Raw genomic sequence first — 15,466 nt, 5'->3', positions numbered from 1 at the left:
GGCTTAGTTGCTCTGCGGCATGTGGGATCTTCCCGGACCAGGGCTCGAACCCATGTCCCCTGCATTGGCAGGAGGATTCTTAACTACTGTGCCACCAGGGAAGTCCCCACAATTATTTTTTTTTTTAAATAAATTTATTTATTTTTGGCTGTGTTGGGTCTTCGTTTCTGTGCGAGGGCTTTCTCCAGTTGCGGCGAGCGGGGGCCACTCTTCATCGCGGTGCGCGGGCCTCTCACTGTCGCGGCCTCTCTTGTTGCGGAGCACAGGCTCCAGGCGCGCAGGCTCAGTGGTTGTGGCTCACGGGCCCAGTTGCTCCGCGGCATGTGGGACCCTCCCAGACCAGGGCTCGAACCCGTGTCCCCTGCATCGGCAAGCAGATTCCCAACCACTGCGCCACCAGGGAAGCCCCCCCCCACAATTCTTTAAAATAAAATATGTAAGGAAAAAAAGGATGGTTCCAAAATGTAATGTGAAATTTGGAATGCTGTGTGGTAATTTTCAACAGAACACTGCTTTCTCATTTCTGTATTTAGTTGATAACTGAGTTCCTACTCTAAATTGAGTTGACATCAGTGTAGTGCCAAAGTGCCAAGTTTCATGCTAAGAATAGTGCAAGAGCTATGCCAGTTACTCATTATAAGCAATAAAAACAGTAGGAATGGAATTTAGCTTTGATATTTCTAAATAATTCTATTCAAATCAGATTATACCTTAAGGAATAGGCCGTTCTCTGGTTAGACAGATGCTATACATTTTTTCATTTTCCCTGGTGGCGCAGTGGTTGAGAGTCTGCCTGCCGATGCAGGGGACACGGGTTCGTGCCCCGGTCCAGGAGGATCCCACATGTCGCGGAGTGGCTGGGCCCGTGAGCCATGGCAGCTGGGCCTGCGCGTCCGGAGCCTGTGCTCCGCGGAGGGAGAGGCCGCAGCGGTGAGAGGCCCGCGTACCGCAAAAAAAAAAAAAAAAAAAAAAAAAAAAAATTAAACATGTTCCCTGTTTTTAAAAAAAGTAAAATCAAACTACTAAATCATATAAATGTGTCCCATTACTCCACTCTCACTCTTCTAAAATGTGCTTGTATACCTCGGTACTTTAAAAAGAATATTAAGGTAAAATGTATAAATGAATAGGAGTATTCATTCCCTAACAATCCAGTTGGTTGTTTTTGTTGTTTGTGATGCTTTCAGTAGAACACAAAATGATCAGGTATATATATCCTTGATAAAATTGTTGACTTTATTTAAAAACCATTCAAATCCTACCTTTTCAGTCCAGATTCCTTAATTGAGAATTAAATACTCCCAGCCTTGTCTTTTATCTCACTCATGTATAAATACTGTATTCCTATCAAATTATTTTTTTAATTTCAAAAATATCTTGTACTTTTCTAACTAGATTTTTGTTCATACAGTTAAACTCATCTCGAATGCTCTCTGCTCCCTTTCTGTGGTGTTTCCTCACCTCAAGATATAACTTCAAGTCCATCTCAGACCACAGAATCTTGATGTGAATTCCTATGTCAATTCCTGTGTCATTTTTCAATTTTGTATGGTCATGTGGCATTTTTCTTGTAATGAATTATTATGTAAGGTCTCTTAGAACTCTGAAATTCTGTCACTGTGGCTTTCGCATCATTAATAAGATTGTACGTCTAAAGGAATCAACTCTTTAAAAAAAAAAAATTATTATTTATTTATTTATTTTTGGCTGCATTGGGTCTTTGTTGCTGCGCACGGGCTTCCTCTAGTTGCGGCGAGTGGGAGCTTTTCTTCCTTGCGGTGCATATGCTTCTCACTGCGGTGGCTTCTCTTGTTATGGAGCACGGGCTCTAGGCACGTGGGCTTCAGTAGTTGTGGCCTGTGGGCTCTAGAGCACAGGCTCAGAAGTTGTGGCGCACAGCTTAGTTGCTACGAGGCATGTGAGATCTTCCCGGACCAGGGCTCGAACCCATGTCCCCTGCATTGGCAGGCAGATTATCTACCACTGTGCCACCAGGGAAGTCCCCAACTCTTTCTTATTCCCCTCTCACAGTATCCAATATGGTTTTCTGTTTGTTTTTTGTTTTAATTTTTATGTCATTTTAGCCAAGAAAGTAGTATCCGTATGCAAAGTTTACTCTTTGAATTATTAAGCATGTTAAATAATTAGTTTTATTAGTTTTCTAACATTATATCTGCTGACCTTGAAGTTGATTAATGCTAGTCTGAAACAAACTCATTAATTGAACCTATATTTATTGAGTACCTCCTAGGTGCTTGGTATTGAAGGATACAAAACTGAATGAGAGCCAGTTGCTGCCCTCAAGGACTTCATAATCTACTCTCAATTTATCATAATTATTCTTTGTAGTAAATATTCATTTTGTGAATTACTGTTCTTCATTTGATAAATCTTTCAAGTGGGCGCATTTTTAATTCAGAACTGATATTGAAGCAGAACGTTGCTCACCATTGTTAAAATGATATATACTCTCTAAAAAAATATTTTCAAACTAAATTACTGAGGGAAGGGGGTTCATTTTAATTTTCTAACATTTTCTTTGAACTGACTACTAAAGTTACACTATGAACTTCATGAACACCAGCTATTTTCTGAGGGGGAAGAGGTCTTTAAACTTCAGTTGCAAGTTTGGCCTTTATTTCCCATTTAATTTAGCAAGCACAATATTGTATCTAAGCTGGAGATGTAAAGATGAATTATGATGCTGGCCTCCACCAGTTCCTGTCAGATCCGGTCTGGATGCAATTCCACTCTCTCAGGTCCTCCTGAAATTCCATTTCTTTTATAAAATTTAAATTGCAGGGCTTCCCTGGTGGCGCAGTGGTTGAGAATGCGCCTGCCGACGCAGGGGACACGGGTTCGTGCCCCGGTCCGGGAAGATCCCACATGCCGCAGAGCGGCTGGGCCCGTGAGCCATGGCCGCTGAGTCTGTGCGTCCGGAGCCTGCGCTCTGCAATGGGAGAGGCCACAACAGTGAGAGGCCCGCATATCACAAAAAAATAAATAAATAAAAAATAAATAAATAAATTGCAGTAACTTCATGTCTCTAAAATTCTAATGAATATATCCCATTCAAAGGCCATACATTTTCTCATTCTGTAAAAACTCTTCACATTTAGTGTTACCCAAAACTGTTCACATCCTTTGGTGCTGTTGGCATTAATTTAGTAAACAACTAGATAGAACATGTTTTGTTAACCTGATATTAAACTAATTGTGTATGAGCTTAGAACAGTAGTTCTCAGTCTTAGCTACACTTAAAATTACCCAAGGAATCTTTACAGCCTGCACCTCAGTCCAGTTAAATTAGAATCCTTGGAATTGGATTCAGCATCAGTATTTTTGAAAGCTCCCCCAATTCCAAAGAGCAGCCAAAATTGAGAACCAGTTGAGGAGAATCTACTTTACAGTTTACTAATATATTCAGAGTTTGTGTTATACATTTGCCCCCAAGAAGTTTAGAATACTTTTAAACTATTACTTTACCCAGTCAATGAATTGATGGTTAGAGTTTATATTAAATAGATGTCTTTGATCACACAGACTTTTTACTTGTAATCCTTTATTCTCTCTAGTAAATCAGGGCATGGAATCCAGGCTTCTTATTTCATACTGTAGCCTACATGTCTATCCTGCAGTAAAGGAAGGATTGCAGTGCCTGGCATAATGTGGCTGACTCAAAGACGATCTTTTTCTTAAAGCAATGTTTAGAGAAAATATATAAAGAGTGGATTAACCTTTGTTTTCTCAGGTCATTTTACTGGGTTACTAATGAAATATTATAAAAGAATAGTACATCAAATTACACTTTAGAGAACATTGGGTTTGGATTTCTATGACCTTTTTGCATTCTGGCATTCAATGTAGCTTGTTTTCACAGAAGTTTTTAATTATCAAATGGTAGTGCTATACATGCTTAAAATCAAATGTAGTTTATAATGAACAACTATCAGCACTAATTGACTACAAAGTCAATAATAATTTTGGACTTAAAGATGTTGAAATCTGAGCTTCCCTGGTGGCGCAGTGGTTGAGAATCCACCTGTCGATGCAGGGGACATGGGTTTGTGCCCCGGTCTGGGAAGATCCCACATGCCGCAGAGCGGCTGGGCCGGTGAGCCATGGCCACTGAGCCTGTGCAAAAAAAAAAAAAAAAAAAAAAAAAATGTTGAAAGCTAAAATTTTTAGGGTAAAATTTAAAAATTTTGGCAATTAGGAAAGGGGTCTTTTTTTTAAAGAAAGAATAAGTCTTTTGTCCTTCTGACAAAGATATGATCATAATTTTATGTTTGTGTTTAAGCAATATTGTTAAGATCATAAAATCCTTGAGGGCAAAAACCATGTCATATGCTAAATATATATCTCACATACAGTTCAAGAAAAAGTATGTTATTCTCCACAAATACCTTTGATTAATAATTCTCCTTAATTTAGTTGATATAACACGGTGTTTTTGAGTACATGATACAAAATGCACAGCAACTGTTTTTCACTCTCAGAAAATGCAAGTAAACATCAGAATTTATTACTGGTACTTAAATAAATTGCTCATGTAGTTCTTCCTACAGAACTGCTACTTTCTGAACAGGCTTTCCATAATCAAACTATCTCACTCATACTTAAAGGTTCCATAAATTCACTCAGTTAATCATTCAGTCACTGGATCAAGAAACAATAGGACCATCTGTTTTGGTCCTCTGTCCACCATCTTTTTATCTTTATATCCTTATTGTCAAATTACTTGTTTGTTGTCTGTCTTCTCCATTAATATGTAAGCTTCCTTAGAGTAGAAACCATGTCTGTTTTTGGCTTCTGAAATCCATGTGCTTAGAATAATGCCTAGCATGTATGTATGTGCTTAATAGATATTTGTTGAAGGAATGAATGGAATGAACAAACAAAATAGATATACTTGCTTACTAAGGAGCTAAGTGGAGAAGTTTTCTCTACTGGTAGGTCATCCTTTATAGATGATGTTCACTTGGTTGAACTACTCATTGCTTTATCTGGGAAATAATCTATTTAACCAAGGGAGGTAGACTTGGAACCTGTAAAATTCTAATGTATACCTTTGGCAAGTCTACAGCTTAGAATCTTCAGGAATCTGTAAAGAATATCAGCATTCTCTCAAGAATTAGATTGCATAGTTACCCAGCTGACCTTGGGGTCAGAGTTTTGATCTTTATCCCAATGCCTCTCCTATCCTTGGTTACAGTACACTGCAAGTTTACAGGCTTAGGCAATAGCTTTGGAACTACTATTCTCAGTTCCACCTATTGGGTCAGGGTTTGGCTACAGGCCAGTCTTTAAAAGACCTAAAGCTTTACAAAAGCTATTGAAGCTATTTCTAGGCCTTGAATAAAACCTTTAGTGGGGGTGTACCAGAAGTGTAAGAAAAACATTCTAAAATCTAAAAGTGCTAACTGATAATTGAAAGTATTAGACCAAGAAGGATGCTGAAACAGATAATAAAATTCAGAAAAATGGAGCTGCAGAAGATATTTTAAAGGTGAACATTCTATTTTGTTATCCAGAAATGAGTCATGACTAATGAGTATAGAATTAGTGCTAGTGATATACCTGTGTTATGATGGGAAACCACATATTCTAGAGGAAAATTATGCATGATAAACAGCCTGAGTCATTGCTTCTAGTATTTAATTAAAAGTGTCCAGAAGTCTCTATAAAATCTACACAGAAATACTTTTACCTCTTTGTTATTGTATGGGCAATGCTGCCTTTCCTCAAAAACCACTTAAGGATAATAAAAACTGATATGTTGTGAGTATATTTAACTACATTTTATGATCTTTAAAAGATGCCTCAGTAGTATAAATAGGATATGTTCCAAAAGTTAGTCCATAAATCAATTGCTGGAACATATTTTGAAGAAACAACTTAAATGATAATTTCCCAGAACATCCCATAAAAGCCTATCTAACTAGGTGTGATTAAAGTGCCAATGATACAAAGCCACATTAAACATAAATAGCCCTTTTTAAATTCAAAATAATAATTATCAGGCACTGAACAAAGTGATTTACATACATACCCTTATTTAATTCTTAAAACACTGTATTATATGTATTGTCTCTCTTTTGTGATGGAAGATACCTAAGGAAAAAATATTCAAAAGCTTGCTCAGGTCACACAGTTAGCAGTGCAGTCAGGATTTGAATTCAGATCCAGCTGGCTCAAAACTTGTATTCCTTACCACTATGTTATCCTACCTTTATAATGTAAGAAATATTTATATACTTTATATACAGGACAGTATGCTAGATTTTCTATAGCATTCACACCATTTCAGCAGAACTCAGGATATGTATTAACTATGGAATAGAATTATCCTAAGTGCCACAAAAGAGCTATGGATAAATTACCAGAGGGGCAAAAAGGAGCATTCATATACAACAGTTTACAGACAGTTACTTGTCTGCCCGGGATTGTTTGGATTTTAGTTTTCTTTTTAATTATTGATAAAGATTCCTAAAATGTATTTGGGGTATATTTAACTTTTTTTTTAACTGTATAATCAATAACAGTTCACAGAAGAAAAGCTTGGCCAGGCAGAGAAGACAGAATTGGATGCTCACTTAGAGAACCTCCTTAGCAAAGCTGAATGTACCAAAATATGGACAGAAAAAATAATGAAACAAACTGAAGTATTATTGCAGCCAAATCCAAGTAAGAAATTTTTTGACTTTTGTCTCCATTATTGACTAATCTTATTAAAAGGTACTGTTAATAGGTTTTTTAAATGTTTTTTAAAAAAAGTTTTAATGGCTCTTGGAAAACATTTTTTGGTTATGGCTTTGGGGTCTATAATTATTTTGTGTGTGTGCTTTTGGTGAAGAAGAGGGTGATAAACACTTCATTGTATACCCTCTAACAAATTGACAACATTTTTCAGGCCTCTGTAGAATCCTCTTGAAAACTCAATTTCAGGCACCGAGTTTGAATTTTAAGAGTTATGAAAGCCTGTGTAGATAAATTAATCTTCCTTTCTCATCCAGGGGAGAATTGTCCCTAGTAATTAAGGAAAAATTATATAGAAACTTAAGTAGTTACCAACTATTTATGTTTATGTTGTTTTACATTTTTACATAAATTATTCCGTTTGATTTTCAGACAACACCATAAAGCTTTTCAGATCACCTAAGTCAATAACGTCGCTGCATAATAATTGTTTTAATTGAAACTCACAAGCTAGCGTTTTGTTCAGTGTAGCATAGCTAATTAGAAGTGGAACTTGAACTGGAACCAGGTTGTAACAAAAGCAACAATAACAATTCCTGCTTTCCTTCCCCTTTTCCCCAGTGTTATTGTGACCATGTTGTGTGAAATGCCATAAACTTACTTTAAAGTAAGTTACTAACTTAAAGTTCCAAGCGTTAAACTTTGTTGCTATTATGTAAACCTCAAGCACTATACAAAATATGAGTAATACTGTGTCATTTTAGTTAAATTGTGGTGACTTTTTAAAATAGTCCTTTTACACTTTGAGTGAGGCCTGTTGTCTTTGGACACTATGTGTTATTTCTTATTCATTTAAGGCTACTTAAATAATATACCATGGCACCTAAAAAAAAAAGAAAGAAAATAGTAGATGTTTTTCCTCTTGTTCCTTGCTCTATCCATAGTTCCTCAAATAATATAGTCTGTTCTACAGCATGTTTTTGTGATTGGCAAATAAGCTCACACACTCAACTGGTAAACGGGAATGATGTCGGTAGAAGGGAGTTACAATGGCTCATATAATACAGTTTTACATTAGTGTTTTAAATCTAAAGTAGTAACAGAATTTTTTGTGTGTTTTATTTATGCTCTCATTATAAAGTTACACAGGTTTTAAGTAGTCAGACCCAACCTTCTTTTTCCTGTAAGCCATGTTACTTTTAGTGCATGATTTTTCAGAACCTAGGATTTTTCAGAAATATACATTGTATTATAGCAGAATTGCCTGCATTTTTTGTTAAGATTTTATGATGACCTTTTAATGCCCTATTGAAATGAAACATTTATTTAAAATATACCAATTTTTTTTAACTGAATGAAATCAACATGGGATTCAACTTTAAACTTTTGACCAAATAGATAGATGGCAAAGATAAGAATCACTCTCACTGTTGGAAAATGAAGTTCTGCAGTTTAGTTAATATCTTCTCAGTGGTTATGTTTTGAACTGACTCATTTTGATTTTAACTAATTTAAAGGTTTTTAAATTCCTGCTTAAAAACTCTTCTGATGGTGCACCAGAGTCTACCAGAAAAGCGAGTATTGTTCCAACAGCCTGTTTTATGTATTAAAATTAACACTTTTGCCAGCTCCTGAAGTGTTTCTATTACTGGTTCAGCTTATTTTTGACAGTTTCAGTGTACTGTGTGACACTTCCACTTGTGGAGGAGTTATGTGAGGTGCTTAGAAGGAACCTTTTTAACTGAGATTCTTTGGGGATTGTAATTTTATGTTTAATCATTGTTTCTGAGAAGTCTGAAACTTTGATTTTTTTCTTATCTGTCTCTGAAACTTCTCACTGTTGGGCAGCAATGTAAAAATGTGAATTTCTTAAGTATTATAACCAAGTGTTTATTCAGATCTTAAGAGGTGTTTTTTTCCTCTTCATTTATGCTAATTCCTATTATTGCTTTTAATCTTTTATATTTTAAACTTTATAACATCTTTATTGGAGTATAATTGCTTTACAATGGTGTGTTAGTCTGTGCTTTACAACAAAGTTAAACTTATTTTTAATGATGAAATCTTTTGAGTGCTCAGATATTTATATACTTTAAACATGATTAAATAAAATTAAGCCAAGGAATCATATTGCTGATCTCTGTAGACTATTCCAAATCTGCTTGTTCCATTCCTTAAACTCATAATATTTAGCTTCTAAGAGGGAGATTGAGCATATGAGCAAACTAAAGCAAAATAATAGTGGCAGAAGTATGTGACTCTGGTTTTTCTAGGTACCTTATATCCATATTTTTATAGCTGGAAATCCCTGATTTTAAAATTGTGTACGTATATTCAAAGTTAAAAGTTAGACAGTATATGAATGGGGCAAAGGCAACTTCACTAGATATTAAAGGAATACCAACCCTTTCTGGAACTTAAAATCCTATAAAATACTCATAATAGTTTTACTTTATTTTAAATATTTTTGTGCCAAAATATTTTATCAGATTTTTAAAATATAAGTTTCTTAGAGTTATGTAATACTCTTAACATGCAAATGAAAAATTATATATTAAGATATGTACTTGAAAGCATACTAATTTCATGTTTATTTTACAAGGTGATAAATGGCTAGTAGGGGAACAAAACAATCTTTCAAATAGCTTAGCTTTTTGAAATCATTGGTAATTTTAAACCTTTTTCCTAGATGCCAGGATAGAAGAATTTGTTTATGAGAAACTGGATAGAAAAGCTCCAAGTCGTATAAACAACCCAGAACTTTTGGGACAATATATGATTGATGCAGGGACTGAGTTTGGCCCTGGAACAGCTTATGGTAAGTGAAACACAAAAGGTCCGATAAGAGATATCTTTACTCTTAGATTTTTACTACTTAGAGACATCATTAACATTTACCTAATATTAGTAGAATCAATTTTAACTTCAAATTTTTTGTCTTAAAATTTTGGATGAAGTGACAAGTGTAGGTGACCACTAAATATATACAATGTAACTTAGTATTTAATATATTTAAGCATATATTCTGAGAAGTCACATCTTTTTAGGTCTAAATAGGTATTCCCATTGAATCTTACAGCACCTCTGTTGTACTTCTTGTGATATATTGCAGTCTCTGTTTATATATGTCTCCTCTAGTTGATTTTTCTTTTATAAGCTTTCTTAAGGATTTATTTCTATAATAAAGTACCTGGCACATACTAAGTATTTGAACTAGTACTTTCGTTACCCAAGTAATGTCAGTACCACAAAAATGTTAACAATGGTTATCTCTCAATGTTTGGATGACATTTTATTTCTATTTTCCTCATACACTTTAAATTTTCTATTATGTTTCACAGTTATGCCAGCTTTTTTTAGTTGCTGTAGTGACTTTTTTAATGTATAACTCTGAAGCTCAGTTATATATCATTACCCCTCAAATCTAATTTTCTCAGAACATAAGATTATTTCAGATTTCTATAGCTTTTTTCCTGTTATTCATGGCTAATAATTCTTTTTATTAAGACTTCTGCAAGAAATTTGTCCTTATGTGGATATGAAATGATAGGTAAATTAAGTGATTTTCTACGTGTATTGTCCTGATTTATGAAATAGCACATAAAATCTGGGACTAAATTAACTTAGTTTTAGTAGTATTTATGTCAAATGGAAATAACCTAAGTACTGTGTAATGAATGTTATTAATCCATTAACTGGCTTGTAGCTGTACAACTTTGAAACTATTGTGTTCTTCAAAATATAATTCTTTCAGAAGTCTGAAAATGCTTAAAATTTCTATAGTTTTACTTCTAAATTTTAACTATAAATTTTATAAAAACTTTATATGTCAATCAGATTTGTTATTGCCTTCTTGTGCCAGACTCAGTTAGATGCTGGGGTCATAAAGGTACGTGAAAACCCAGCCCTTTCCTTCACAAAGCTGAAGACCTAGTGGAGCGTGAACATTCAAAAAGCTTCCAAATTTTTTCCTTTTTAACCTGCTTAATCTGTTTCTACTTCTAATAATTCCATTGAATGTACCCTGATTATTGGAATTGGGCTTTGTGAATCTATTTATTAGTAATTGATAATAGTATTAGTAATAGATGATTAGTATTAGTAATAAATTAGTATTAGTAATTGAATATTTCAGGAATTGGGCTAAGCACTGTACAATATATGTATTGGTAAATCCTCATTTATATCCTACTTGTAAATTCTATTATCTCTGTGTAAAGACAGAGAAACTGAGTCTTAAGAGAGGTTACATAGTTCATCCACGGCTAGTAATTCAAATGTAGATCTGTATCCAGAGATTGAGCTCTTAACTGTTATATTATTACCTTCCTTATCAATCAGATCTAATTTTATCTGAGCATGAAGGAATTAAGATCCACAGAACTAAAGCTTATTAGAGGTAGAACTGGAAGTAGAACCAATCTTGTGGTTCTCTTTCTTTTTCTGTATTTGCTACTGAATTTGTCCTATTTAAATATTAGGGTATATATATGTGCTGCAAAATATAGGTTTTTTTTTTAACTTAAGTACAAATATATACTCTTATTTATAGACATAAGTGCATAAATACAGAAACAAGAATTTTGACTTGATCTACTTATTAAAATATTTTAAGAATTATACTTTTATAAATATAGCTACACTATTTGAGCTGTGACCATAAGTATTTTTTAGTGTATCTGTCCTCTTTTGTCCCATTGGTAGAGTTGGTACAATTAACTATGATATGATAAGGAGTTCATCTTTGTCATTTTCATTTTGATATTAATAATCTTAAATTTACTTTCAAAATAAAACTACCTTAACTACAGTTAATTTTATTTGATTTTTACTTAAGTAAACAAGTAACAACTGACTTTAAGGCAGATCAAATTGCTGATTTATCTTAACATGATTTTCTGACATTACCAGACAATGGTAAAAAAAAAAACAAAAAAAAACAAACTTTTTTCCTTTGCAGGTAATGCCCTTATTAAATGTGGAGAAACACAAAAACGAATTGGAACAGCAGACAGAGAGCTGATTCAAACATCAGCCTTAAATTTTCTCACTCCTTTAAGAAACTTTATAGAAGGAGATTACAAAACAATTGCTGTGAGTTGGAAAATGTTAATTTTTTTAGTAAAATAATTTAGGTATATACTTACAGTTTTTAATGAATAATTTGCCCTCTTAATGACTTTGTAGATGTAGCAGATTAGAAAAATTAAATAATCTAGTTAGATGTGTATTCCAACAGAACACAAAACTAACCAAAATAAAGGACTATTAATGACACGGACTCCACTTTTGTGTCCCTGTAGTGTTATTGAGGTGTCTTTACATCCATTCTTGTTCGTTACCAGCACTAAAATCTATAGAGAAGTTCCTGGAATGATTATTAAAATACGGCACAATTTATCACCACAGTATAGCCATATTAGCTGTTCACTTAAACTGGGAGCCAGAATCCCAATTACTGGAAGCTATATTTCTGGCTATTAGCCTTTCTGTCTTTTTGTATCCCTAAAAGTCTATTATCTTCTTTTCACACAGCTGTGTTTTATTGCTGAAATAAAAAAATATCACTTTCCCAAACCTAATCTGTGAATCTATTATTTTTTTGGTTTAATTTGTTTTTTAAGTGATGGAGAGTGGAGTTCTAGGTGGATGTCTTTTTCCTAAGATTTTTGCAAGACTCCTCTTTATTGTAAATACTATTTCAAACTTAATTTGAAGATTTCTTATTACAAAATATTATTGAAACTCAGTATGTTTACAGTGAATTTGTGAATAAAAAGTGTTTGACCTGAGACAAAGGAAATACCACAAAGATGAAATACGATTTAAAAGATATTAGATTGTCAATAGGATGATACTTGATATATGAATTCTAAGAACTAATAAAGCAAACAGTGAATTATTACAAATTTACCTGTTATAAAGAAGCTTGATGTTCCCATGAGGAATTCTAAGATACTGTACTAATTCTAAGATATCATACTGATGTTTGTTCATTATTCATTCTATAAATTTGAAATTCTGTTTTCGGAGTAATTGAGTTGCTTTTGGTGCTGTGGCACAGGGTTTCAAGGAGCTTTGCCCTGGGCCCTCTACCTTCTTCACCATAGGCACTTCCTAGATTATCTGTTGAATAATTCTTTGTTGTGGGAGCTATACTGCATTATAAGATGTGTAGCAGGGCTTCCCTGGTGGCACAGTGGCTGAGAGTCCGCCTGCCGATGCAGGGGACATGGGTTCGTGCCCCGGTCTGGGAAGATCCCACATGCCGCGGAGCGGCTGGGCCTGTGAGCCATGGTCGCTGAGCCTGCGCATCCGGAGCCCGTACTCCGCAACGGGAGAGGCCACAAAGATGTGTAGCAGCATCCCTGGCTTTTACCCAGTAGATGCTAGTAACATCCCTCCCCCAATTGTGACAACCAAGAAGATATTGCCAAATGTTCCCCGGAGAGGCAAAATCACAAAATATTAAAACTAATATTCCTTTGTTTCTACCATCACCTGCCATCTTTCCCAGATATCTAGAATGTCTCTATCATTTTAAAATTGGAAATAGTGAGAAAATGGAGTCAGATACCTGAATCGTCACTTTATAGCCAATTTTGTAATCATAGATCTTTATCAGATGATTCATGTATTTAATGGAGAATAATACCTTAAATGTGTATGCTCTTACTGGATTTTTAGCATCATTAGGCTTTTTTTTTCTTTCCTATATTTATAGAAAGAAAGGAAACTATTACAAAATAAGAGACTGGATTTGGATGCTGCAAAAACCAGACTAAAAAAGGCAAAAGCTGCAGAAACTAGAGCATCAGTAAGTAGTGTTTTTTTTAATAGAACAGTATTTTAGGTTAATAACTTCTAGACTTGTAAAAGGTTTCACTCATATAACATGCAAGCTGTAATCTATCATTAAGGCTAGAATATCACTTTAGAGTATTGTTTTTGTGTTTTTAAACAAACTTTTCAGAACTTAATACATTCAAATCAGTGAAAAGTAGTCATATCAAGAGGCAATGTTCTTATTTAGTGATACACTTGTTGCTAAAAAACAAAAGTTATAAGAGCTCCTAAAGCTGTGTCATATTTTTTGAATAACCTCAGTGGTTATGGAAAATAAGTCTTCTGGAGATAGATTTATTATATTTGAAATAGAAAAACAGGTAGTAATTAAGATGAGAATGAATCAAGTTTGAGAATGCTTATGTGTAGCTTAAAAATTAGATGCGACTCCCTTTCCGCATGGGACTCAAACTGACCGAAGGAGTTGTCACCAAGAATAGTTCCAAAACTATTCAGACAGCGGCAACATGGAGTCCCAGGTGGCTGTTTTGAAGGGGAGGAAACCTGTTTGGATAAATAAGTTCTGGTATATTTTTCATAAAAATCAATCTCAGAGTAGTGTTTTAAGACTAAGTGGGTATATATTAAATATAGTGGTTCAATGATTTTGTATATATGTATATGTGAGGATACATATATAACTTTAAAGATTTTATTTATAAGCTTCTGATTTAATCTAGTATTTATATAGTTTATATATCTTTTCCAAAGTTTGAAGAGATTAATCAGACTTGAATTGGAGTACCTTTAAGATAGTACAGTATAAACAAGTATGAATTTATTAGATGAAGCTAACAAGTTCATTCTTAACTTGAGCTAAGGGATGTGTTGTGTTAAGAGACGTGACATTCCCACTGCCTTCTGTTCCCAACTCACTACCACTACTGTTGTCAAGAATCATTGCCTTAGGAGCATATTACCACAGTGCTGGTACAAGTCTATTGTGGCTCTCTTGTTTGGGGAAAGAAAAGGTTGAGACTTGGTTTAGAGTGAAATTTAAAACTGGTAACTTGGTGTTGGACAGTGATGTCTTATGAGATTACCCAACACCTTATATGAGCAGAATAAATTATTTTCTTCTAGACAGTTCTCCTTTTGGAGATTCTGTATTAGCAACTGCTGGAGAAGAGCTATCTTTGACAAGACATTAATTTCAAAATCACTGGCTAGTTCACCTCAGAATTTATGATGACATCATCATAAAGAACAGCCTACCTTCCCTAAACAAGCTTTTTGCAGAATTAGAACTTTACAGATGAATACCATAGATGGCAAGAGACTCTAAATTAGGATATTAATTTATAAGTTGCTAACAATAAACTTATATAGTAAAATATGAATTGGTTTTTAAGATACAAATTTCATAATCAGAAAAAATGTTAAATAAGGATCATTTGGAAATAAATGTTAGAACAGAATATCTTTATTTGAAATGTCTATATGTGCCCAGTGATTATGGAAGAATACAAAACTTTCTTTAACAAGCACTATTACAGAATAATGATAGTCTACTTTTTACTTGGAAAAGTGCCAGAGAGTTCATAAATTTAACAGTATACCAGGTCCTATGATTATTCTAAATTATTTTACCACTGCTATTAAAATGTGTAGGAACCAATCATAATAATAGACAAATTTTGAGAGATATTTCCTTTTGATATATCCATAAAAGATGTTGACAGTTTTTCTGTGCTGTGCATTATTGAGGATAAAATTTTTTCCATGAGATTTTACATTTAAAAATAAAATATTATACAAATGAATTTTTCAACAATTGTGTTTGTACACAGCTTTTCTAGAATTTATATATTGCGTAAAACAAAATTTAACTGTAGCCAAATATTAAAAATATTAGTCTAGACAAAAATTCACATTTCCTGATTTTAGTTGTGTTCTTTCCCTCTAGATAACCAACTTGTTT

At 34.0% G+C, this 15,466-nt stretch overlaps 1 protein-coding gene across 8 annotated transcripts in view; it reads left to right on the top strand.

Annotated features, from left to right (window-relative positions):
* Nucleotides 1-15,466, top strand: part of SH3GLB1 (SH3 domain containing GRB2 like, endophilin B1) — a 38,727-nt gene that overhangs the window by 2,994 nt on the left and 20,267 nt on the right. For all 8 annotated transcript variants that reach the window (XM_067043307.1, XM_067043288.1, XM_067043320.1 and 5 more), the window contains exons 2-5: nucleotides 6,546-6,687; nucleotides 9,389-9,517; nucleotides 11,660-11,793; nucleotides 13,424-13,516. In XM_067043307.1, coding sequence (XP_066899408.1) covers nucleotides 6,546-6,687; nucleotides 9,389-9,517; nucleotides 11,660-11,793; nucleotides 13,424-13,516 — 498 coding nt within the window. The remainder of the gene's footprint in view (nucleotides 1-6,545; nucleotides 6,688-9,388; nucleotides 9,518-11,659; nucleotides 11,794-13,423; nucleotides 13,517-15,466) is intronic.

Source organism: Kogia breviceps, chromosome 1 (genome assembly GCF_026419965.1).
Source record: "Kogia breviceps isolate mKogBre1 chromosome 1, mKogBre1 haplotype 1, whole genome shotgun sequence".
Classification (NCBI taxonomy): Eukaryota; Metazoa; Chordata; class Mammalia; order Artiodactyla; family Physeteridae; genus Kogia; species Kogia breviceps.
This window is presented reverse-complemented; position numbering and strand designations above follow the sequence as displayed.